The sequence below is a fragment of the Amia ocellicauda genome, chromosome 8 (genome assembly GCF_036373705.1).
Source record: "Amia ocellicauda isolate fAmiCal2 chromosome 8, fAmiCal2.hap1, whole genome shotgun sequence".
NCBI lineage: Eukaryota > Metazoa > Chordata > Actinopteri > Amiiformes > Amiidae > Amia > Amia ocellicauda.
Genome location: NC_089857.1, coordinates 43,601,703 through 43,628,704, shown reverse-complemented (window position 1 = coordinate 43,628,704; position 27,002 = coordinate 43,601,703). Strand labels below are relative to the sequence as shown.

The following is a 27,002-nucleotide window of genomic DNA, read 5'->3' as shown; positions in this document are numbered from 1 at the left end:
TAGCAAGTACAAGCATCTATATTTGTACAGACATCATTATTGAAATAAAAACTTAAATAAGGCATCGTGTAATGATTTTAATAACTATGTGGAAGCAAACACAGTTATGGACTTATTAAAATCTACCACAGTACAGTGTGTGAGTCAACTAAATGGATGACGAGTCACAGTCACTATTATCATTAATCAGCCACATAATTGTGGAGGAGCAGCGACGAGACAGATCTGTGGGCAACTCCCGAGCAAGCTGATTGTTTATTGGTTTGTTTAAACATTTTGGAGAATCTAGGCTCACCTCCCTTGACCTAAATCAATTCTGTTACTGCACCCAGTCCCTCCTTATAGGGTTTAACTGGGGTGGGTTATATTAACATAATACAGAATACACTTAAGTTAAAATTGGAGACTGACCCCCCCGAGTCCGTGTTGACTCGTATCCTGCAGCACAGACGTGGCCGTGCGGACTGAGAGGTGTGCCCCCCCACAGGAAGATGGTGTTACCAATGACGGCTTCCACCAGAATCACACAATAATGCCCTTCAGTAAGAGAGTGCGGCAGACATGCACAGAATTCATTGCTTTTGTTCAGCAAGGTGTTCTACATAGGCTCTGTAAACTTTTTAGCAGTTGATTCTTCACAAATTCATACTGTAAAGAGAAACATGGCTCTTGGGAAATGCATTCTGTGGATATAGGGGAATACGCTGCATGGAGCGGAAGCTATGTCAGGGTTTTGAAAGTATTCTGAGCTTCTTTTCTGCCCCAGATTGCTATTACGTAATTGGAGTATTTAATGGCTAATTATTAGGCAACTAAATATCATGAATGGTACTTAAAACATGATATGTTTCAATTGTCCCTCCCTAATTGAAAATAAGCATAAATCAATCACATCTATACATTGTATTTGTTTATTTATTTTTCTGAGAGATCTGAAGAATCTTAAAGGCAATTGTCCCCAAAGGATCTCAAAATTTGATTTATTATAAAGTTTTTATCCCCTGCGTGGCATTGGGGCCTCAAGCGCACAGACTTCAGACGACAAAAATGTTCATCAAAACTTACAACATCTCGCAATTCGAGATTGCAAAATAAAATCTGGCAGCAGATTTCTGTCAGTGTTAGTCCCGCCAGGAAATATAGTTAATCGGCGAAAGAGGAGACACACAGAGATGCACAAAGAAATGTACACACAGCTGTGGACATGATTTACTCTTCCTTTGCGGAACAGGTGTCTAAATTATAAAGTTGTATACAAAAATATACAATGACGTGTCTCTTTCTGTTCTGTACGCACAGTTTGTTTTCCATGGCCTCTTAGTTTGTTTCCTCCCTCTTTGTGTATTTGGAGAGATTTGAAATGTAACGGATGAGTGTGGACGCCTCATTCATGTATTTGCCGGGTTTCACTTTGTGTCTTTATGTCCATTTATTTGCCAATAAGAATGGACAATGTGTTGTTGTGGTTCTTATAGATTCTGAAGGAGTTTGAAAGATTTACGAAAGACATTGCAATGTACTCTTTTAACGGAGTGTAAATGTTTACCTTGAAAGATAGTTACAATCTATATATCTTTTTACTTCAGAAACTGTTTTACTACTATGGAAATACTTCTACTACTGCTACTACCACTAATAACAATAATAATAATAACAATTATTATTATTATTATTATTATTATTGTTAAAAAAATATTTGCTTCTGCATTTTGTGTGTATTGAATGGAAGACTTATCTATTTATATTTGTAGAGTATTTAAACCCGACTGAGGCTGATTTGTTTTTGGAGAGGTGATCTAAATTTAGACTACTCACACCCAGTAACATAGCTTAATAACCAAGCCTGTTAAAAGCGGACATTTTATTGGCTTCGAATCCCAATTTAAAAGTCACAGTAAGCTTTATTCATACAGACCCAAAATGTTGTGGTTTCTGCTGAAAGGTTCAAAAGAGTCTGCGAAGAGTTCAACAGCAAAGCAAGAAAAAAAAAAGTGCTGGAAAATCCCATAAGCAGTTCATGTCGGCCACAGTACCCCTGGAGGATTTCAGAAGGGCGTCGAGACACAACTTCGGGAGCATTTTCTGGGAAACGGCTTTATATCAACACAATCTGCACACTCATTGAGTGTAGCCCCCAAGTCCTTCGGCCAAAGATTAATATTAAAAGCTCTTGTTTTTTAGTTTTTTTCCATTCTGTGGTTTTATGTTAAAATGTGTTTTAGACAAACAAGAAGTAACCCCTCAGTATAGCTTCTGGGGTGGCCTAATACTGGAATAAGAGAATTCACTAATAGATGCAAACATTTTTCTCCCAAACCCGGCCAGATGGAAGAGTTTAATGCATCGCTGAATTACAATGGAATGCAACGTTTTTCTTGCTTTTTTATTTGAAATACAACAGACTAATCACGACTTGTGCTTTCTAGCTCGTAAAGCTGCACACGGCAACACGTTTTTTATGATTTATTTACTTTTAATACATTTATTTACCTATGTCTTTAATTGTTAGCCATAGCGGAGTGCGATCTGAGAAACAGCAGTTCCTCTCATTTATGGACCAGATGTGTTGATCCACGCGGAAACTCGTTGTAGAGGAAGCAAAATCCGAGGCCTAGAAACAAAAAACACACGTATGTGGTTTTAAACACAACACTGGAATGAAGCTGGAGACACCAGTGACCTGAAAATGTCTGGACACAGCACGACAAGTTTAAAATAGCCTGTCGGGTCTGGTTTCTGTGCTCGGTTGACACCTTTGTTTATTTTGTAACACGTACACACTCTGTTATCTATAACAGGCCGAGCATTCGTGTCTTAAGTGGGGGAAAAATGGCTGTTATTTTCCGTGCCACATTTAACAACATAACGTTGCCTTTGCGATACAGTTACAATAGTTGTGTATTGTTATATTATGATAGAAACTATTAGAGTAGCAGTATTTCAAAGCTTAATTGGAAACATATCACTGGACTGGAAGGCTAAGAACTACTGCACCTTATTTCTAATATCTTTGTATGCTTTAGTTTTAGTCAAACCTGAGTGAATATTAAACACATTTTCATAAGCTGGTGTTTATGTAAACACCATATGTGGACAAATGTCTGGGCTGTACGTTTATTCTGCAGGTTGACTTTACCTCCCTGTTTTTCCCAAATGTGTGACTGTATTTGTGGAATTATTAAACAGGTCAAACTGGACTCCTGAAAGAATTGATGACTCATAAAAGTTGTGATGCCGTTAGATTTCAATGCTGTGTCTATGAAAAGCTATTGATCGGTCCTTCCTTTGTGCCAAATTTGTTTCCTGCTATAAAGAAGATCAGGTGTGCTTTCTTGTGCCGCATGTTCCCAGTTGACCGAGTTCGACTCTTGCTCTTGTTGTTGCAGGAAACTGAAGCTGGAGAAGGAGTTGGCCAGCATGCTGTGGAGGATCCGCTGGGAGGACCTTCAGTTTGAAAGTCCCAACAAATACCACAAGCGCGCCGGCAGCAGGCTGACTCTGTCCCAGGTGAGAGCCCCCTTCATCGCACGTCTGCTGTCTTTCTTCTCCAATAAGTTGAACTCAAGACACCATCTGATCAGGGCTCCCAACATCTATGAATCTGCACTGGAACTCATAAATGAAATGGCAAAAAGTTGTGAGAATCAGCAGCACACTACAGATCGTTACTTTTCAAAGGCATTTGTCACACAAACACGTCAGAAGAACGTCATTCTATTCTAGATAACTTTTACAGATCACCGAATGACAACACACATTCAGGGGCAAGCGATTGATTCACAGTCCTGCCTCTGCATTCCAGTCCTTCAGTCTGACAGTCTGTGTGTGAGATGTGAAATGAATTGATGCACCAGAGCAGAATATTGAATAAGCCTGTTTTGCTTCGCTTTCAATCACACACTTAACCTTAATCACTGAAAGAGTCTGCGTGGCTGTGCATCGCTAAACACATTCACAGGCTGCAAGATTTTACCGCCTTTACAAGTCCTTTGTGACCAGACTGACTACACGGTCATAATATGGACTGATGCAGTGATACGAGTTAGCAGTTGTTTAGTATTGATTCACATGTCCGGCCTGCTCTACAGACCCAATGTGTGCGAATTACAGAAACTATTGACATTTATTTGACTGACAACGAGAATCTGCGTAAATGTCAAGAAAGGTTGTGTAGCTCATCAAGTGAGAAGGAAGGAGCTTGTTGTTTAGTGCCTGTGTGTGTTTGAAGAGACTCGGACAGGAAGTGTACTGTGAGGATAATGAAGTTTGGAGATGCTGAGGTTTTTCAGACACTTTCCAAACATAATTCCCCTCAATTGTCAGAAATACTTCAGCACTGAGCATTTTTGTCGGGGTCTGTGGGACAGAATAGTCCTTGGCAAAGTAATTCACGGCCGCGGTTTGAGAATTCAGCACCAGCAAGGAAAAAGTCTAGTCTATGCAATTCTATTTATGTAAAAAAAAAGTTAAAGATGACTTATGTCCAAATTGGGTGGGAACTCAGTGTTTGTTTTCTATTTGTGTATTATTCTAAAGAGGATATTTGATATCAGTTAATTTAGTTGTGGTATTGTAATATAAGTTAGTGGTATTGCAGCCCTTGGTTTTAAATTAACTTCAAACTGGTTGCTGTCTGACAGAGAAGTACTAAGACAATCATTAAATGTTACAAGTAAGACGTGTGTCAGACACAATACTAATACATCGTAACTGGTTAAAAACATGAGTGGGTTTTGTGGCATGACGATTTTAAATAATGAAATGAGACTGATTCACAGTTGTTCATTAACTGTTCATACAATGTGTGTATTTTGTATACAGATCAGATTGGACAAAATGTTCTTGAAGAAAGGGTGGTAATTTTTGTATCTGGACACTTCGCCTATTGTTTGCATGACGAGTCAGATTTTATGATGGACAGAATTAGCAACTTGAGATCTCTCGTTTTATGTAGGTCTAAAATGCCTGTTGAATTGAATACTTATTTTCCACTATGCTTTTGAGATCTAACTTTGGCTACACCTCTGCTAAGTGCCCTGAATTGTTCTTTGTGATTCATTTCAGCGTGGCTCGAGCTACGGCTCCCTAATTACCGCGCATGGAAAATACCAGCTGTTTGCAAAAACCGGCTATTTTAAGGTAAGGTGAAATGTGACATTTCCAACACATTATCACTCACATCCGCCCACGCCGCGCGCTCTACACACTGAGAAGGGCTCTGAGTTTTTGTTTGTGAGCCTCTTGATACACGAGGGGAATCATAAATCATTCGCCATGATGGGAAGTCTGTGCTACCTGGAGGATAATCTGAGGTGCTGTTCATGGTGCGTGGGCAACAGCTTTTGTTCTGCAGCGAACGCCCTGACAGAAGCCCAGTTTATTAACAGTGAGCAATTAGGCCAACGATACCTTGACATTTGGAAGCAAAGCGAGAGACGGATCTTCTCTGATCAAAGCCCCTGTCTGCCCCCAACGACTCTGATCAAGTCAAAGCTATCCGCCTGTGGCCAACGCAGCCCTGGACCGTAGAACACAGATGGATAAATTAAGTTCCAGATCACACAGTTCAACCCACACTAATCTACCTCAGTCCGAAAGACGGATGTCTAGGACAGAGAAAGTAATTGTGCAAGATATGGTTTAAGATGAGTGTATTATATTATTGTTGTACAAGTTTAATCAAATTTAATTTGCTTCTTTACTAATCGAAGAGTTAGTAATGAGCCTTATTTTCACTTCCAAGCTTGAGGTAAAATTTCTTTACCTCAGATGAACTTCAGATGAAGAGCAAAGTCCATTCCTTCCACCATATATGTTGCCATATATTGCTTTTAAAATAAATCTCTCTCTCTCTCCCTCTCTCTCTATATCTACCCCCCTTCCCATCTCTTTTAAATCCAGGGCAATTTAGTGGCAATCAAGCATGTAAACAAGAAGAGGATCGAGCTGACCAGACAAGTGCTGTTTGAGCTGAAACATGTAAGTCTGAGAAAAACGAATCTGCTAAGTGTGTGTGGTGAGGAGATTTGTTTTTATGAGCCCAGGGCAGTGGTGGAGAACATGGCACCGGCCAAGACTGCACGAACACCCACAAGGGCAGCTGTCCCTGTGGTGCGGCCGCCGCTGGGTTTGTTGTTACAAATGAGAAACGTGTCTCGCCTCCACACCTCTCGCTCGCGCCTCCCAGGCATCCCGGGGAACGTCTCAGCTTCTTTTTCCCTTCTCCGCCGGCCACAGTCGAAACCTGCGTTACTGGACACCCTTTCGCACGCGTGAGATAGCAGGTCACGCCCGGGCTGTGCTGGCTTCACCATTCAAACATAAGATGCCCGATGGTGAACTGACCAGCCAAATCTCCCGGAAGAGCAAGCCGAGTGATCTGCCAGCAAACGCTCAGTTATCGCCCCTGTCAGCAGCCTGGCCTCAAAAATATCGACTTTGTTTTGGCTTCTTTTCTAATGATCGCAGTAATTCTTTAAGCTGTTCTCTCTATAGATTGCACTCTTATTTTTAGCCTTTGACTGAGGATTTCTCAAATGTTTTTGCTAGCCTAAGTGTTCACCTTCTGCTCTTGTTTGCATGAATGTTGTTTATGTGCACGTGGATTTTGAGTTGGTTGCACAGATGTGAACGTGGATGAAGTTCAGCCTTCGTCTATCAAATTCACGTAATGCATGAGAAAGACCTAGGAGTCTACGTGGAATCCTCACTTTCTCCTTCCAAACAATGTGGGGAAGCAATAAAAAAGGCAAACACAATGCTAAGGTATATTGTCAAAAGTGTAGAATTGAGAACAAGGGCAGTGATGTTCAGACTGTACAATGCACTAGTTAGAGCTCATCTGGATACTGTGGACAGTTCTGGGCTCCACACTTCAAGAAAGATATCGCTGCTCTAGAGGCAGTTCAGAGGAGAGCAACCAGACTTATTCCAGGTCTGAAGGGAATGTCCTACTGAGAGACTGAGGACCTGAACCTTTTCACCCTGGAACAGAGGAGACTACGTGGGGACTTGATCCAAGTCTTCAAAATCATGAAAGGCATCGACCACATCAAACCAGAGGAGCTTTTCCAGATCAGCAGGGACACACGCACCCGGGGACACAAATGGAAATTGGGCTTCAAGACATTCGAGACAGAAAACAGGAGACACTTCTTCACACAGAGAGGCGTCACAATCTGAACAAACTCCCCAGCGATGTGGCTGAAGAGACAATTTGGGAACATTCAAAAACAGACTGGATAGGATCCTTGATCACTTAGTTAGTAATGGACACCAAACGAGCACGATGGGGCAAATGGCCTCCTCTCGATTGGACACTTTCTTACTGTATGTTCTTAAATTCGAAGGCTGTGGGTAACAGGCATCGATGACATCTCCTTGCAATGAGCTGGATGTATTTTGTAAACACACTTTACTTTTGCGGAAGAAATACACCAAACCTAATCTAAAATGCTTTTTGGGTTCAGGGATCTTCCAGCTGCTGTGAATTTCCACATCATACTCTTGTTTTGCATGAATTAAGATCTGCAGTAGGAAAATGTGTCTGCAAGGGGCGCAGTCCATAGTAAACATGTTACATAGCCAACTTCCCAGACGTTTGTCCTTGGGAAACATACAGAAATGGCCAGATAAGACTCAGGATTTCCACTTGACAATACCTACAGATGAAAAGTCTAGATACAACTGATTTTACCACTCTGTTTCAGATGAGAGACGTGCAGTTCAACCATTTAACCAGGTTTATCGGTGCTTGCATTGATCCACCCAACATCTGTATTGTGACTGAGTACTGCCCGAGAGGAAGTCTGCAGGTAAGAAGACCGGGCAAGTGGGACAAGGGTGGGATGGGGGCGAGTGCCCTACAGGGCTTTCTGAACGATAGCTGGAGGTCAATTGGCCTTCAGATCCCAATATTGGCATCGCTGTGCATCTCCCTATGTTTGTTTACTCCTTGACATTATAAGATAATGTAACCTGAAGTTACCTGGAAATAAGAAGAGTTGGTAAATTGAACAACAACTACAACCTTGTATCAGTTTACTTTCCTTATGGTTTTAACTTATATATTCTACACATATTTAAAATGGAGGTGAAGATTTGGAAACTTTGTGCTTTGATAAGAAGGTTGTGCTTTTCTGGGTTTTCTGGGTTCACGTGTTTGAAGCCAGTGTTTAATTTAAACATAAAGGAAACATGACCTTTATTATTGAGGCCAAAACCCTCAGCTGTTTGTTTTTTTCTGTTCTCACCACCATCTTTATATAAACCATCCAACCCCAGAAGTCACCAGAACTGAAACAGAATCTTTCCACACAGGAGTCAAGATCAACACGTTTTAATAAACTAAGTCAAAGCGTTAATAACAGGTTACCAGATGTGCGAGACATTCCCGCGTGACACATGGGATTTAAACCCTGAGTATGTCATAAAGAGCACGTCTGTGATATTTTCATAGTGTTTTACCAACTTCGTTATGTTTTTTGAAGTGGTGTTTCCTCCCATTTTTCTAATATTTTCATTCATCGTTTTTTGCTGACTGCACGACTCAGAAACTGTTTTCTGGCGTGTAAATCATTTCTCATAAGAGAGTCAGGAAATACGAAGCAGGGAGTTCGAGAGGTTCTCCAGCCCCCCGAACAACCAACAGAAATGTGTAACAGCTGGGATTTTCCACCAACACTCCCACGTTTAGTAGATTGCAGGGAAACCATTAAAAAGGCAATCAGTGGTTGTTTTACATAGCAAAGATATTGCTAGAATAATTATATTGTTATCATTAGTAGTATTATTAATATTATTATAGGCTTTCATACTTTTTTCACTGATATATGACTTGTATTCTCAATTATGAAAAACTAAGTCCCTATAAGGAGGACATCTTGAAGATTTTATTATATATGAGGATTCCTGCTCAATGAGATATACATATACAGGGCCATATTAGATACATAAAATGATCAGAAATCCATTTGCACCTCATTACTTCCATGTAATTGAAAGACACCTATGTCTAACTCTCATTAACGCCCTTAGGACATACTGGAGAATGACAGCATAAACCTGGACTGGATGTTTCGCTATTCGCTCATCAACGACATTGTCAAGGTAAGAGGCACCTCGGAGAATTGCGCCGAGCCCCGCGGGTGCGGCGGTGCGATCTCGTCCCAGTGGACGCTGGTGAGGAAGGAGCCTTTTCCCCGTGATGATTTAGACAAAGTGCTCTGAGATTCTCCCCCGAGTCAACAGATGCTGCTGAAGTGTGAGTGAGCCTGATTGCTGGAGTGATCGGAGGCTGATTGGCCACAGCTCTCATCATCACCGGCAACGTGGCATCTGAGACACATGGTGACTGACGCTTTGTCCAGAGAGTTCACCTCCTGGTTTATCACAGCGAGTGCGATGCAGTCGTCTCCATGGCTCCTGCTTCAGCCATTAGGCTCAGTCGTTTTAAAACTAGGCTTAACTTCCACCAATTGTCGAATGCAGTATTAAACGAGGAGGCCCGTGAAATCATTTCTGCAGTTCAGTGTGAAATGGGTTTGCTGGAGTTACCCATCAGAGAGCAAAACAGTTCTGAACATCAAGGGCTGTATTCATTTACTTCATTTACTGCAAAGAAAGGATGCATTAAACTAGACCTTTGAGTACTTTCTTGAATCCAAGACCAACCAGCCTTTCATTTCCAACTAATTTACTGCTGGATATATATATGTATATCTATATTTCTATGTTCTGGTTTGATTGATCTCAATTGCTCTGCTTCCACAGAGATGCGTTCAGAATCAATTTGGCTCAGATCACTTTGACTGTATTATTTTACCTTTACAAAACTGAAGTCTATTACATAAGACGCAATCTTGGGAACAACTTGAACGTTCTTATAATCAAAGCTCTCCAACGCCCACTGACTGCAGCTGTAATCTCTCTGAGCCAGATTACATTTTTATTATAGCACAGTGTTGAATTAAATGCAGATTGTTGTCAAGGCACATAGCAGGTCTTCGGTAATATTGGTGTCACTTGTTGCTCCAGTTTGTTCGGGAGTTAAAAAGATTATTTAGTTTTTCAATTGCAGCTCCAGATTCTTGTTGTTACGGCACCTGAATCTGAATTATCTCCTACTCTTTAAAATATTGAATGGACAGCAGAATGCTAAAATATCAGCATCAAATTATTCAGTCCAAAAATTACCACTAGTTTTACCAACTTTTTAAAGGTTTTAATGTCGACTTCAAACTTATAGGTATAAAGACAACCTTAATGAAAACAAGCTCAAAAACTGGGCAATTCTGATCCGTGTTTCAGGAAAAGCATGATGAATTCTTCCTCATGGTCTGTTTTCAATCTCTCCTTTACCAGGGAATGACATATTTGCACAACAGCCACATTGGATGTCATGGAAATTTGAAGTCATCCAACTGTGTGGTGGACAGTCGCTTCGTGCTGAAAATCACAGACTATGGATTGGCAAGTTTCAGGTCATCGTGCGACAATGACGATTCACACGCACTGTACGCAAGTAAGTACAAAGAAACGTCTCGGGAAATCCAAAACGAAATGAATTAGTTACCGATAGCTTTTACTGAAGGCATGAAACTACGTGAAACATACAGGTGTTTTCCTTTTATTTTTCATACTTTTTCTGCCACATATGAATATCTGTCATAATCTATTAACTCTGTCTTCCCAAATGTGTGTACAAGTCCCCTTCTATAATCCAGTCGAATATTAGAGTACTGTGGATAAGCTTGAAGGAATGGACTCTGTTGTATTTTGAATTTATATCTGCCCCACAAAGCCAGCCATGCCTGAAACGCAAAGAGTGACTCCCCGCCACATGGCGTCCGAAGTTTCCAAGCTAAGGCACCATTCTGGTTGTGAAGAACTTTTTAATTGGGTGATCCGTTAGTATGCTCTTGTTGTCCCTGTCAGAGAAGCTGTGGACAGCCCCTGAACTGCTGAGATATGAAGGTCTGGCCTCACTAGGCACACAGAAAGGGGACGTGTACAGCTTTGGGATTATCCTCCAGGAGATCGCCCTGAGGAATGGACCCTTTTACATCGAAGGGATGGACCTCAGCCCAAAAGGTAAAAGATTGTGGCGAGTTCATGTGGCAACAATGTGTTTGGCAGGCTTTCGAGGATTTCACTAGTGACCTACCTGTCAGTGGTGTGTGTAGGAGCAGTGCGTTGTTTTTACCTTAGGTCCCCCACTAGGGAATTTCTAGGAATCGTACAAAGAAAAGATGAGAATAAAGAAAACAGAAGTAGCATTATGTCAAACCTGGATCATATTTTCATGTTTCCAGTTGGCAATATCTGACTCTAGCTCGTTCCCAGTTCCCATATTTTTCCATGATCACTGGATAAAGAGTCAAAGTCAAGTTTATACAAATTAATAAAGAGGGTTTCTTACAGACGTCTGATGGGTTGTTTAAAACATTTCCATGATTAATTTATTAATAAGAAATATTTTAAAGTACAATTATATTTTGTACTTGGAGTCCTTGCCATGAACTGCTGTGTGAAGGAGATTAAAGAAATTGTTACTTATCCCAAAGGATTATTGGTGCATTGTGTGTAATATTATGTGTAACATTGCGTGTAGCATGTACCAATGATTGTGAGCACCGATCCTTGTAGACATTAAAGTTATGAAGTTAATATAATCTTTTTTACTGTAGGTTGGTGTTTTGTTTTATGTGAACAATGTTAATATCTCATGGAAGGACAAGTTAGTTTATCTCGGCCCTTAAATAGTTTCAAGACATCTTGCAGTCAGAGGACTCGACTTTTACTGTAGAGCAAACTGTTTACTGAATACTGTAGTGGAGTGTGATTTTACTCTCCTTTGCATATTCATGAGCTGCACAGTTCAATTATCATATTAATTAAGTGGAATTGGGATTCCTTTTCAAAGAGCCTTGGAAGCTGCAGGAAAATGCGCCGTTCCTCCACACAGGGAGATTTAATTACATACCACAGGGATCAGTCATTTGCATGACTCCCGAACCGCGTGTCACCTTGCCTCGCCAAAGTCTTCTGCAGATTGGGGCCAAGCTGTGGGATGAGGTCAAGGCACGCTGTACAGTGCCATTTGAGAAGGACTATTGTGTTTGTGAGGTGTCCCTGAGAACGAAACCTTTCCAAATATCCGTCACACCCCGCGGCTCATCTCCCAAAGAGATTGAGGATCGTTGCGTGGAATTAACACTGTGGCGAGGATTTGGGGAGATCTTATATTTGAGAAAGCACAGATAGCAGGAGCGCCAGGAGACTGCGTCCGTGGATTGTCACAATAAATGTGTAACAGTGACGCAATGCCGGGGTTTCATCTGCACCCTCTGCTTGATTCCAGAGATTGTACAGAAAGTCAGGAACGGACAGAAGCCCTACTTTCGACCTACCACTGACATTAATTTTCACAGTGAGGAGCTGACCATATTGATGGAGGGATGCTGGGAGGAGGACCCAATGGACCGGCCAGACTTCACCTATATCAAAATATTCATCCTGAAACTCAACAAGTGAGTTCCACCGTCCGCTCGTTTTCTTGGAAAAATGTATGTTTTAAAAAATAGTACAACGTAATTGAGTACCGGATTAATGCTGACGGGGCAACTAGTTATCAGAGATTAAACGCTTTATGATTCAAAATGTACAGTACTGTGCAAAAGTTTTAGACAGGTGTGAAAAACATCTGGGGGATGTGGTCACACCAAATATGGATTTGATGCAGAATTTTCTTCTGTTCACTCACTTTGCATTTAGTTAATTGATAAATATAATCTATTAACATGTCTATTTTTGAAAACATTCTTACTTTATAGAATTTTTTCACACCTGCCTAAAACTTTTGCACAGTACTGTATTTATCGGTCATATGTTTGCAAAAATAAAACAAGTCAAAATTCTCTGGACAGTGAAGCACATATTCAGTATTAGTGTCCACTTTCTGCACCTTTAGAAACACAACATTCAGAGATTTGGTTACATGGATCAGGCTTTCAAAATCCCTAACTTCTCACACTGCTCCTTTTGAGAATCAACACTCAAGAATCAACGCTGTATGCAGGAACACCTCGCTTCCCGGCATTCAGAATAATTAAAACATTTTTACTGGATGCAGAACAGAGCTGCTGAGAAAAGCACCGATAATGAGAGGAAATAAACAAGTGTCAGAGAGCCGAGCTGAGGACCCCTGGAGCCACGTTCCCTGCGGCCTTTCCATTCTGGCGTCCAGCCCTGCTGCATTTCCAACACATATGTTCCCTTAAAACGTGTTCTTGGCAGACCACTCTGTTAGAAAAACTTGTTACAGTGTCAGCAGAAACAACATCACAGAGTCGCTAATGCCGATTGCCCAGAACTCAAAATGAAGTAGGGAGACTAAACCAGAGGAAGAGGCAGATTATACAATTAAAGCGCAGCACCTTTGAACGCTGAATTTGGCCCCAAACCCTATCACCTTCTATACCCTTTGATTTGTGTGTGAGGTACGGTTTTCAGCTGTTAATCCTTTACTTTTTGGTGCAAAAGGAGAAGCTTTTTGCCATTATCTCCACATGGTTTATTGCACATAAGGCACAAAAAGGTATTTCTCTAGTCTTATCTCCTCTTTCTTCACAGATACGACTAAATTAGTTTTCAAGCTCAAAGTCAGAGACAAGGGGCAATACTAGCCATTATATCAAAGTCCAGTTTTCAGAATTGTCCTCAAGTTCTACTGTAATAACGTTTTTCCAGGATTGCTGGTCATCATTTACTTTGCTATGGACATCAGCAAAAGGCCTTTATCTTTTCCCAGAAAATATATGACTTAAAAATTAAATATCACTTTGTTATATAAAACATTAAAAAGATATATAAATTACTTCACTCTTATTAAGCTACTATTCCATTACACACGGATATGTGTTCACTGTTGCTTGAAAACATTTATGAGTTGATTTTAATTATGATAAATACAATATTTACAGAAAAAGAAACAAATGAAAAACAAAACCTGCTCCAAAACATAAAATATCAGACGTGTCTAGTTTTAGACTCACAGACGACAGGAAAAAAAAGTATTTGGAAGCAACCTGGTTAATGCTGAGGAGGAAATGGTTAATTCATCACACTGATGAAAGTGCAAATGTCAAAGTCAAAGGCAGCGAGAGCCCCTGAACGGCCTCTTCTATGAGGGGAAAACAATCTTGATATTTAATTTAATCTCAGAGAATATACCCTCATGAATACTAATGCAAACATTTGTAAATGCCAATATGTCTTACCAGCCATTCCTCCCTGCCAAGCAGACAGTTCAGAGGGGTCATAAGAGCCCTGATTGGACCGCTGACAGCCGTACCAGAGAGTCCAAAATAACTTGCTGCTCTGAGCCTCCATCTCAGCAGCAAAGGCGAGGCTGTCACTGTCAGCATAACCAACGATTGGTACTGATGCAAAGAGCCTCTGTTTATTATTCACCACATAGGCTAAATGTTTCACAAAGTCCTTATGAAGAATACTTTGAAAGTGAACTTTGAAAGATCTTCAATCGATTTGGTGTCTTGTTTCACTACTGAATGCAGACTATAATTCCTCCTCTCTGGTACAATACAGTACAGTACCGGTATTGTTTTACCAAGTCATTTTTGTTTTGTTTTGTTGGAGATAATCAGCTTTATTGTTTTAGGAATGATAGTGGTTGCTTTCAAATAAACTGAAATTTCATATTTCATATATGCTTCGAGAGTCTGACTCGGTCAAGTACCGCGCGATGTATAAATATTTATATTATCAAGTTGTCCCATTTGTAGCCGCCAAAAGTCTGTGAGCATTTTATTTTCACTGCAGACTTTGGAAAAGAATCTGTGTTTTTGTTTCAGAGAGAAGAGCACCAGCATCCTGAATAACCTGCTGTCTCGCATGGAGCAGTACGCCAACAACCTGGAGAAACTGGTGGAGGAACGGACACAGGCTTACTTGGAGGAAAAAAGGAAGGCAGAAAATCTTCTATACCAAATATTGCCTCAGTAAGAAATGCTAATTATAATTTAGCATTCTAATTGTATAGATTATTTTTATTATCAATAATAACAGTAATAAAAACAAATAGTTATTTAGTATATTATTTTCTTATGTAGTTCAAAAGTAATGCCATCTTTTAGCACATATAGAGTTCAGCAATGTGTGGTTTATAAACCCAACCTTGAAAAAGATTTTAACATAGCAGTATTTGTTTTATTTCACAATATTATGAAATTGTGTGTATAGAAACAAGTGAACCAAGAAAAATACATTTTAACATATGTAATGCACTTAAAGGTAATTTGAGAATCATCTCAACACCATAAAAATTACATTTCAAAAATAAAAAAGCAAATTTGTCATCTACAGTGGATTTTGTTATAGGAAGAAGATATACTCTTGCTTGTATAGCAGCAGCTAAATGCAGAAAAATTCAGCTGAAGACATACCAAAATTCCTGTAATTCAGAAAGGTGTTCACAGTGTTTGAAAGGTCAGGTCAGGGCTGATTGTGAAGGCGTTAAATACAACACCGCACTGATTTAACAAGGCCACGAGGACTGGTGTGATCGGCTCAGCACTTAAGCTGCCTCTCAACCACTTGTCCCTTGTTAACTTTTTTCCATTTCCTCAAGACTGGCTGTCCTGGTAGTTTCTTCCCCCCATTTAGCACAGTATATTTTTCTTTGAGACAAATATCTCGCCAAAGAGAGAGGACATTTTGTGTGTAGTATTTACTGCAGATTCTAGATGAGAAGAAAAAAAAACATTCCGAAATTAACAAAAAAGGAAAACCAGACTCTATTAGTGTCACACGTGCAGATTTGTCTTCTTTTTCGTCTGCTTTGTTCTGTGTCTCATTATGATTATAATGATTGTTATTGTTGCTTATTTGACGCACTGCATCAGTAGCCGCTGTTGTTTAATTGCTCACTCTTGTTCTTTCCAGCTCGGTGGCAGAGCAGCTTAAACGAGGTGAAACTGTCCAAGCGGAGGCCTTCGACAGCGTGACCATCTACTTCAGTGACATCGTCGGTTTCACATCGATGTCCGCAGAAAGCACGCCGCTGCAGGTATCGCTTTAACTCATTCCCACAACAATACAACATTTGTCATTTGTCAAACAATATTTCATGATAAAGATGATGTTAAGAACACAGATATGTGGAGATATTGTTCGGAAATGAGTTATGAATGCAGCTATTAGACTAATTAAAATCAATCCGAGTTTCCAGAAACAGAGATGATTCAGAAAGCATTTCAACACGCTGACCTGATCTGATCTTGTGGCAGATCTACTACCAGTAAAGTAAATTAAAGCCTTTTCCTTCAAATAGTCTTCTGCCACTTATCTTGTTTATGAAAGAATTCCATAGTTGACCCTTTCAGCCCTTTTTTCTGTATAGTTGGGACTTACGATTTAGGAATTGAGATGTTATTGTGCCTCGCAGTGAAACTTTTTTTGTGTAGCCTTGAACAGTCTCATGAGCAGTAATCACAGCTGAGCCTATTAGTGTGCCGAACGAGACGCACAACAAGGCCTTTGTTGACGTTCAAACGCTTGCTTGTTCTGCCCGCAGGTTGTGACCCTGCTCAATGACCTGTACACCTGCTTCGACGCCATCATTGACAACTTCGATGTGTACAAGGTCGGTCTGACTTTCTTGTTTTCAATATCAGTACGCAACTCTTGAAGATCAAAAATGTTGAGTGAATCTCACATCCCCCCTTTCCTGTTTCAGGTGGAAACAATCGGCGATGCGTACATGGTGGTGTCTGGCCTCCCGGTGCGCAATGGGAAACTGCACGCCAGGGAGATCGCCGGGATGTCGCTGGCGCTGCTGGAACAGGTGAAAACCTTCAAGATACGGCACAGACCCAACGACCAGCTGCGGCTACGGATAGGCATTCACACAGGTAAGCGTGCTGTCTTTGTCATTTGGCAAGACCCTCTCCTGTCCCTCGGTGTGGGTGGGTCCTCGAATTTCCACTCGTGAAGACTGTTTTAGGACTGTGTCTTTAATCTGTGTAGTTTCTCACACAAGAAGACAGGGAGTTAAGCTGGTGTCAATGAATATCAGAAGAAATCTGTTTTATACAACAATGACTTAAAACAATTCAGAGAATAAGTGTGCTTGAGTAAAAGAAGGTAGCTGCCTCCCGAGACTTCACTGCAGAAGCTGGTATCTGAATGATTGTGTAAGAGTGACAGCCTCCTGCAATAATCTCTGAAAAGGCATGTGAAGATAAGATAAATGTCTAGTGGGAGATGTATGAGTAATGTTTTTACAGCGATGACCCAAAGATGCTGTGAAAAGAATATTTCCCGCGGGTGAATTACCAGGACAGAATGGTGTCCAACCCAATTATTGTCTGGATCTTTAACAGCTGCATTAAGAAACTGATTAAACATGCATTTCAAAACACACTGAATCAGTCTAAGTCAGAAGATGTGACTTAATCTTGGGAGGGGGAAGAAAAGAGCATTCTCCATACATCAAACGTGGCAAAAAATATATTATTTTCTCATGATTTGTGCAGGTCCCGTCTGTGCCGGGGTCGTGGGTTTAAAAATGCCCAGATATTGCTTGTTTGGAGACACCGTCAACACAGCGTCTCGGATGGAGTCGAACGGGGAAGGTAAGCCCAGCGTTTCACTGTACTTGTCTCCCGTCCCCTGGCGATGATTAAACTCTTCGCACTCAATAAGTGGCCAAGGTGTTTATAATTTGCAGACGTTTTAAGCAAACACACTTTAAATACGTTGAGAGACTCAGTTGCTTGTACACAGACCCGCTTTCAGCAAATGCACAGGATGTCTCTAAATAAGCCATACTGTACGTGCCACAAAAAGCCCCTTTCTCTCTGTCTCTCTCCTGTCCGCTTTTGCAGCGTAAGCCCTCAGATCAGACCGTCTGCTCCTGAGAATAAACAGATGCTGAGTTACCAGCTCAGAGAGGGCAATGATGGGCTATGTACTTGTAAATTACAAGAAAACATATATATATATAAATATATATATTATTTAAGACTTAACATCATCCCAAACCACATCATCTTCTTCTCTGCTGACATTAGTCATTGTATTACGCCAGTGATCTCAAACTCAATTCCTGGAGGGCCGTGTGTATGATGCTGGTTTTCGTTCCAACCGAGTACTCAGTTACTTAATTTGTCCAATTAATTTTTCAATTTCACATATCTATAAAATATATTGTGAGGCATTTTAGTTGATGGTCTAAAAGTACATTTGATTCAAGGTAGAGTTGCTTATAAAATATCCCGGGGCCTGAATAGGTGTTTAAATGTATCTAGCTAATTAAAGAATTAGACCAATTAAGTCATGGAGGAGTCTGTTGGAACGAAAACCAGCATACATGTATTACGCCTTCACTGTGTGCACACATGTTGGCATGGACTGGCGATGTCGATGTATCAGTCCCGGAGAATAAATGATTTTGATCCTTCCTCAAACAGAAACGGGAAGGTTCTCATTGGGAGGTGAAGTCATTTGATTGTGATGCACGGCACTTAAGTCGATGGTTTATTTTGAATCGATGTTCTCTGCAGCCTTGAAGATACACGTTTCCTCAGCCACCAAAGAGGTTCTGGATGAATTTGGTTACTTTGACCTACAGCTACGAGGAGACGTAGAAATGAAGGTAGGACAGGTTTCAGTTAGATGGAAGTTCTCGTCAGATTAATGTCTTGATCCTTCTTGACCCTTGTAACTAATCCTGTTAATGGTATTGATCTGGTATCATATCAACATCCCATAAATCAATGGGCACGTGTCATTTCTTGGTTCATTCGCCCTGTGTTGTGTAGTTGACATGTCAGCGTCTGTTGAGAGCCTCTGCTGCACTGTTCAATGTTGTATTTCGTAATTTAACATGAACAGACATGTAAAAACATGCTCATCACGTCGGTCTTTGAAGGACACTAGCTGGCACTGGCTGATGGCTTGTTTGCCGTTTTGAAACAGTAACCTGATTAGGATCACTGTTCTCCTTTGAACGTGTTCTCATTTGAAATCTCACACCAATTAGGGCCGACTGCAGGACACTGGGTTGAAAGCGTCGGCTGCTGTGGTGGTGCCATGTGTTTAACTTCAAAAGAAACATGTTGAGCAGCATGAACTCATCTTTTATTTCTCCCCCTTTTCTTGTTTTTGTTTTATTTTTATTTTTAATGTAAACCAACTGAAGCATTTATTATTTATTTGCGTGTAGAACGTGTAGAAATTGTGTCGGCCGTTGATTTCAATTGCATCAGGAGTGTTCTTGTGTTTGGGTGATGTTGGTGTCTTTCTTGTAAGGCTGTGGGGTAAAGAAGTCATGTGTCTTCATCCATCGTAGAGCTGACCAATCAATGGAGTCGGTGTTGATTAATGCCTGTTTTGTGTTGTTCTGTTACAGGGCAAAGGCAAAATGAGAACATACTGGCTACAGGGAGAAAAAACAGATGTTTACGTCATCTGAGGACTGTGTGCTGAGAATTTGTACAGAAAACCACAGCGCAGTATCGGTACTAGCCATTATTTTATTTGTTCTAAAATAAATCCTGACGGTTTTCTTTCTGTCAGTACAGCGAGACAGTACACAAACGATGCCTTTGACTAAAAGGTTATTTCAGGTATGTTTTATACCTGCTGCAAACTGCAAAAATGTAAAGAAATAGTTTTTACAAAGATCTTTTTTGCCATGAAAGTGAGTACTTTTCAATGATAAACCATTATTTTTTGTGCTTTCTATATTAAGATTTTTAAAGTGTGTTTGGAAATTAATGATGTATAAATAAAATATTTTCTCCTTCTTAAAGTTGTGTGTGTAACCCATATATGTGGGATTGTGTGTGTGTGTGAATGTGTGTGTATATATATGTATGTATATATGTATGAATATATATGTACACAAGATATTGCTAAATATTTTGTTCAAATAAACTGAGTAAAATGGAGGCTTGTGTGCTGTTTTTTTATTTTCAATTATATCGAGACAATTTCGTCAGTTGAGAAGGGGGCGGGTACTGTATCAAATTATATCAGTACAGCGCTTGTGGATTATGTATGTTACTGAATTATGTTCCCAAACCAGATGGGAGTGGAGGGTTTTACAATCAAAGTGATTTAATTCAGCTCCATAAAGCAAAATGTACTTTATTTATTTCCTAATGAAACTACAATAACAAAGTCACAATTGTGTCCAAGAAAATTTCCACAAAAGCAAATGACTGAACTCTCATACCACAAACTTAACTCAATTTGCCACAATTCTGTGGAATTAAATTAAACTAAAACTCTGAATTAAAGTAATGAACACAGCTTAAAGGAATGTGTTGAAAACGTGGTGCACACACTAAACGATTTCAAATATGTGGATGTGTCCTGCAAATTGCATGAGTGAAGGTTTAATGAAAAGAAGTCAAGGGCAGCAGCTAATTAAAAAAAAACTGTTGCCAATATCATCCCACTGATTTGTATTTACCTCTCACACCACCCTGTGATGTCAACAACAGATGCACACTCAACTTCATTGCCAATATGGTTATGAAATCAGTTTTGTTAGTTTTATTTATTTGAATCCTCATAATTTATGGTTGATGCATGTCTTCTGTTGCTACTACTTTGCACTTGTTTTTGCAAATGCATGTCAATGCAGAGCCATCTCTACTTTTTTGAAAAAGTTGTCTACATCATCAAAACAAACTGAAATAATTCAAAATCCCGGTGAGAACGACAGGACATGGACGCGTTGTGCTGTAAAGTAGGTTGAAGCAATTACTGTAATGTATCTGCTTGCGAGTGAAACATAATCTGGGCCACATTCCCTCGATGGTTCTTCCAGAAATATCACCGCCATTAAAGAAAATAAAAAAACACACCACTGTGGGACAAACGAGCTACGAATCATTCTATATATTTTCGTCCAGACGTATGTAGAAATAAAAAGTGGATTTAAAGCTACTTTCTATTTCACTGAAAGCAGGGGAAATGATGAAGCTTATTGGTTTTGATTTAAAAAAAACATATAGGTCATATTCTTCGTGGGTGTGCTGTTTAGCCTCCCCCAGATATTGATTAGCATAAGAATTAATGAGGTAACTGGGTCTAGAATACCAATGTGATCATTTTTATATTTCAGTAAGCCATAGAAACTGGTTCACGGTTTTCCCCTGCAAACCAGATTTTATATTTTAAGGGTTTTAAATTGAGAGGTTTTATTTTTGGATGGCTCGTGTAAATAGTTTGCATCACATCATGGTATAGGCAGAGAAAATAAAAATCCAGCGTCGTAGAGAAAAACTGTGCACCATTTGAAATCCACAGGTTTCATCGCTGGGTTTGGAGGAAATATACAGGGTATTTTATGCGGCACAACACAATTACACAACATTCACAACAGGCACTTCTCTGTAACCGGGTCGAGTGACCAGGACCTGGCGGATCGCTATCTTGCAGAGGTTTAAATATCAAATGTGACTGAAATCATCAAAGCCAAGGCATTTTTGATGGGGAAAAGTGAGCCTACGGTATCGGGTGACCAGGAAAGAGACGGGCCGCTCGGTAGGAAGATAAAGGACCTTGTCAGGGCCGGCGACTCGGGTTCTCTCTCTCGGCGACTGCGTGCGACGGCGGCTGAATGAGGATAATAGATCTATCCTCTGGGGTCTCTGCGGAAATTGTGTGTTTCAGGTACAACTGCACAGCATACAATATATAGTATTTGTAGGCATTTGTATGTGTTTCATAAAAAAAAACAAAAAGATTAATCAAACCTCTTTCCGTCAGTTGGTAGTTTGACCGCCGCTTGAGCCACGTGTGCTCTTGCTGATAAATGGTCACTTTAGTGAACCCAAACCCTCACAATCTCCTCCTTCGTCACTGGAACAGTTTTCTGCTTGTTTTGGTTGTTATTTATTGCTTCTTAGAAAGTATGGCCACGCGAACAGCCTTTCTACAGACGCAAAGAGCTCGTATCTGCCAAAGCCACAGCTGTGCCAGGCAGTGCCAGCCTTTTCGTTTAGGTGCCGGGGGTTGGGGGTCAGTTCCCAGAGCCGCCATCGGTCCCCTGCCATGTAACAGCGGTGCTGGGAGCGCGGAAGAGCCCCTGATGGCGCATCAGTGGTAACACTAGCGGGAAATACAGCTGGCCGGTACTACCAGGGAAATGCCACTTGGAAACGATTCACGACACTTCTTCTGAAAGGCGTCCGCCTCCTCTGCAGTCAGGTTGACCGCCGCTTGTTTTTTTTTCTTTTTTAGGTCACAATTAATGGATTTCCGACTAACACATAATGATTAAATTAATGAGAAACCATCCGGGTCAATTACACAGACATGCATTGAACAGTTTGTTTTGTTCAACAACTTATGCAAAATGTTAGTAATTTCTTTTTATTACTGAGGATAGTCGAATGCAGAAAAATTCCTGCTGTGTTAATGATATATAAAATAACACGTTGCCATAGCTACCGAATACTAATCCTCGTCGGAGTGACAAAAGGACGCTCATCTCAAATTGTCCAGAGTGACAGAATGAGCATTCGAATCGGCAGCTACGTGTGTGGTGATGAAAGGAGTCGGCAAAGCAGCACATATGGCTTCTATATATTGTTAAAAAGTAAAAAGCAAAGCAAGCAAGCAAACAAAAAAACTTATCACACAGCTTCACTTTTTATACAGAAATATAAAAGCTTTTCTGTTTCCAGAAAGCAGTGTAATTTGTTGTAATTGGCCTGGAGACACTGGTCTTACAAACCCTAACAAGTTCTCACCCACAGAGGCAAAAGAGTGGAAGCTCATTTATGAGATTACCTCTAACATTAAACCCACAGTTGACAATTATTAGCACTACTGGCAGCGGGTGTTTGAGGGGTATCAGGGCAGACTATGCAGTTATAGGTAAATACCAGAGTGAAACCACGTGTCAACAGTTCACACCCGGTGTACAACAGCTTTCACTGGGAGGAGAGCATTTACACAGACATGCCATGCGATCGAGGTGAGGAGAGACGTCGTGAGACTAAAATCTGATTTGGCCGGGCAGACGCAGGTGTGCGTTCCACGTGTTTCTACATGTATCAGATATGTAAGAAAGTGCAGGGCTGATGTACACATCAACAGCATATCTGTCAAACATAGTCATACGTGTTTCTAAATACAACATGTTCAAATTCATTCGCATCCAATCACACTTGTGTACATCCTCCTTGGGAAACTGAACACTTTTTGTTGCTGTTGTTGTTCCAGCTGCAAGGACAGCAGTTGCCATAGTGGTAGAGATGGTGGTAATAGCACATGTTTTACGACAGGCATGTAGTCGAGTATCCACAAATGTCTTCAGGGAGCGCATGGAGGCAGGAGGTGGTGTGTACTGGCTTTTTGACCTGCCCCAAAAACATGTGCAGTATCTTATAGCCTCAAGCAGGACAGTTTTCCACGCCACTGAGGAATTCCTCGAAATCGCAGGAGACACCTGACCAAGGCCACCGTGGGAAGCAGGAGCGTGGGAACCGAGCGCTGCCCCCAACGGCAGGATGCTTTCCTCCAGATCCGCATGCTTCAGACACTACCTACCACATCAGGTGCACATTGTGTTATCACACCTGCCAGCTGCTCAAAGCCTCGGGCGCTGATCACTATTATTCCCAGAAAAGAAAAAGAAGAAAACAAACTCCCCTGTTTTGATGTACTGTGCAGCTGCGTGGGTGGCATGGATTTTAAAAATGGGATGTGGTAATCTAGCAGAGAGATAAGAATAATCTTGACATAATGTTAATTATCCGAGACATCTCAAGCAGTGGCGCATTTTAAAAGGCTAATCCATCTGTGAGAGATTAATTGCTGCGATGTGAGAGGAGAGCAGGTACAGACTGCTTATAAAATAACCAGGATAATCAAGTCACAAGGTGCTGGAGAGCTGTCACTCAAGTCGATCACACATATGATATTTGTTTTGATGACACAACACAATGAATGATCAATGTGTCTTAACAGTGGCAGGGCTGTCACTCACAGCCTGAAGTGTCCAATTCTGTCTACAGCATGCGATTGCGAATAATAGCAGATACAGAATGTACAATATAGACTTTCATAAATTAACCCATTAAATTAGTAACAGAAGTATTGTCACTCCTGCACTCTCACAGACTTCTTAGCTTTGTCCAGCTGGCACAATCACAAGGTGAAAATATAATTACATTCTGGGAACCGAATAAAGGATCAGGATGTTGTGGATTCCTTTTGCACCACATTTTTAGCATGATACGGCATAAAATATTTCATTTCAAGATTAATCATAAGTCATAGGAAACAGATCATCTATTTAAAGTCTCCAGAAAGTACTGCAAAAAATAAAACAATGCATTTTATTAAATGCACAAAAAACTGTCAGAAGAAGATTAGACTATTAGATTATATGTTTCTGTGCATTTTCAAGGCCACAATTCTCAGAATGCTTCATATGGGCCCCTTAGAGCAAGATCTGGATGGAGGGGCTCTTTTGGACTTTGTTGCCTGTTCTCCTTGTTGGATGAACATTTCTGGGGAGAACAGGGAGGCTATACCTGTGAGTAGGTCAAGGAAGTGTATTGTGAAACCCATCCAGACCTACTGGGAAATGTTTTAAAGCCTTTAATTGCTGATTTTCTCCCCCACCCGACTCCAGATGCAGCCAAGTGATACTCGATATTTAGTAGTCCTGACAAAAACAGCTGCTATAATTGTCCAGCTAATGAGGCTGCATTCTTTCTGACAATAAATGCTGAGATTCTGCCCATTATCTCTGAGCTGCTACAGCTGCAGGCGACTGGAAAAGGCAAACAGATGTGGGTCAAACTGTTTAAGTGTTTAATAAGAGCTGATGCTTTTTTTTTTTTAGAGACTTAATTAACACATTTTTGGTCTCTTAATTGAATCATGGTTGTGTAGTCCCAAGGTACCTCGGGATTTGACTGTGCTTAAATGGTGGTGCTTTGTGCTCCCCCACTCAATAAGAAGAGTCAATAAATACTCTTCCTACAAAAATTGGAATATATGCCTTGCTTTGGAAAAAACTAAGTGGTGTTTGAACTGACAGCAGTGCAAACAATATGCTAATACATGAGTTACGGTGTGATACTTCAGCTCTGTACACCGAGAGGATACAATAAATACTGGCTGCAATGTCTATAGACCTCAGATTCACAGATATTTTGCCTGGAAGGAAGAGGAAGAGGAAGAGAAACATGAATAGGAAGATGAAGAGGAAAAGGAATAGGAATATGAAGAGGGAAAGGAATAGGAAAAAGAAAAGGAAAAGGAAATGGTAAAGGAATAGGAATAGGAATGGGAATAGGTAGAGGTAGAGGAAGAGGAGGAGGAATTGGAGTTGGAATTGGAATTGGGCAGAGGTGGTTCTCCACAACTCCATCAACTTCAGCTCTGTACACCGAGAGGATACAATAAAAACTGTCTGCTATGTCTACAGACCTCAGAATCACAAATATTTTGCCTGGAAGGAAAAGGAAGAGGAAGAGGAAAATTAATATTAATAAGAAAGGTAAATGATTAGGAAAAGGAAAAGGAAAATGTAAAGGAATAGGAAAAGGAATAGCTAGAGGAAGAGGAGGAGGAATTGGGGTTGGAATTGGAATTGGTATTGGAATTAGAATTGGAATTGGGCAGAGGTGGTCCTCCACAACTGGTCTTTGCCCTGACATGTCTGAACAGCAATGCCAACACAAGCGTGCCTCTCAATCACACCCCGTCCTGGCCTTTCATGAGGTGCTACCTACCCTGCTCCACATGTGTTACTCTTTGGTAATATTATAATATTCCTGCTTCTCTCTCCTCTGTGTGGCTGTAGTCCGTTCACTGGCTGAGATCTACACAGTGCGCTCTGAGAGGCTGGTAACGCAGGTCTGCTTGGATAATCCAGCTCCATCTTCTGCATCAGCCGGTAACCTCGAGGTGAAAGCGGCAGCTAGTGCAGCAGACACCAAGAGCACTAAGTGGTTTGTTTGCAAAAGGAAGACACAATAAATGCCATCACTTTGAAACGGAGCCCATGCATCCCTGCTCCGTACAACACCCGCTACGTGCCATGCCAAACTTATAAAGCCCTGGAAGTCTGTCAGAAGGTGTCGAAGTCACTGAATTGACTGAAGTTTTAAAGTTGCAGCTTCTGGCAAGTGCTCTGTGAGAAGAAAGCTGGTAGCTTGGTTGCCATGGAAGCATTTGCTGTTCTTTCCCTAAAACACACACACGCACAACACACACACACACAACACACAGACACACACACACAACACACACACACACACACACAACACACAGACACACACACACAACACACACACAACACACACACACACACACAACACACACACACACAACACACAGACACACACACACAACACACACACACACACACACAACACTCACACACACAGACACACACACAACACACACACACACACACACACACACACAACACACACACACACACAACAACACACAGACACACACACACAACACACAGACACACACACACAACAACACACACACAGACACACAACACACACAACACACACACACACACAACACACACACACAACACACACACACACAACACACAGACACACACACACAACACACACACAACACACACACACACACACAACACACACACACACAACACACACACACACACAACACACAGACACACACACACAACACACACACACACACACACACACACACACAACACACACACACACACAACACTCACACACACAGACACACACACAACACACACACACACACACACAACACACACACACACAACAACACACAGACACACACACACAACACACAGACACACACACACAACAACACACACACAGACACACAACACACACAACACACACACACACACAACACACACACACACACACACACAACACACACACACACACACAACACACAGACACACACACACACAACAA

At 40.9% G+C, this 27,002-nt stretch overlaps 1 protein-coding gene across 1 annotated transcript in view; it reads left to right on the top strand.

The window, feature by feature from the left end:
- The window catches only part of npr2 (natriuretic peptide receptor 2), a 48,245-nt gene extending 28,272 nt beyond the window's left edge, over nucleotides 1-19,973 (top strand). Inside the window, exons 8-22 of the mRNA XM_066711577.1 lie at nucleotides 3,387-3,507; nucleotides 5,065-5,139; nucleotides 5,902-5,979; nucleotides 7,710-7,814; nucleotides 9,037-9,108; nucleotides 10,363-10,522; nucleotides 10,936-11,091; nucleotides 12,362-12,530; nucleotides 14,874-15,020; nucleotides 15,964-16,087; nucleotides 16,595-16,663; nucleotides 16,757-16,931; nucleotides 17,556-17,654; nucleotides 18,585-18,676; nucleotides 19,433-19,973. Coding sequence (XP_066567674.1) covers nucleotides 3,387-3,507; nucleotides 5,065-5,139; nucleotides 5,902-5,979; nucleotides 7,710-7,814; nucleotides 9,037-9,108; nucleotides 10,363-10,522; nucleotides 10,936-11,091; nucleotides 12,362-12,530; nucleotides 14,874-15,020; nucleotides 15,964-16,087; nucleotides 16,595-16,663; nucleotides 16,757-16,931; nucleotides 17,556-17,654; nucleotides 18,585-18,676; nucleotides 19,433-19,495 — 1,705 coding nt within the window. The 3' untranslated portion in view covers nucleotides 19,496-19,973. The remainder of the gene's footprint in view (nucleotides 1-3,386; nucleotides 3,508-5,064; nucleotides 5,140-5,901; nucleotides 5,980-7,709; nucleotides 7,815-9,036; nucleotides 9,109-10,362; nucleotides 10,523-10,935; nucleotides 11,092-12,361; nucleotides 12,531-14,873; nucleotides 15,021-15,963; nucleotides 16,088-16,594; nucleotides 16,664-16,756; nucleotides 16,932-17,555; nucleotides 17,655-18,584; nucleotides 18,677-19,432) is intronic.
- The last annotated feature ends 7,029 nt before the right edge of the window (nucleotides 19,974-27,002 follow it).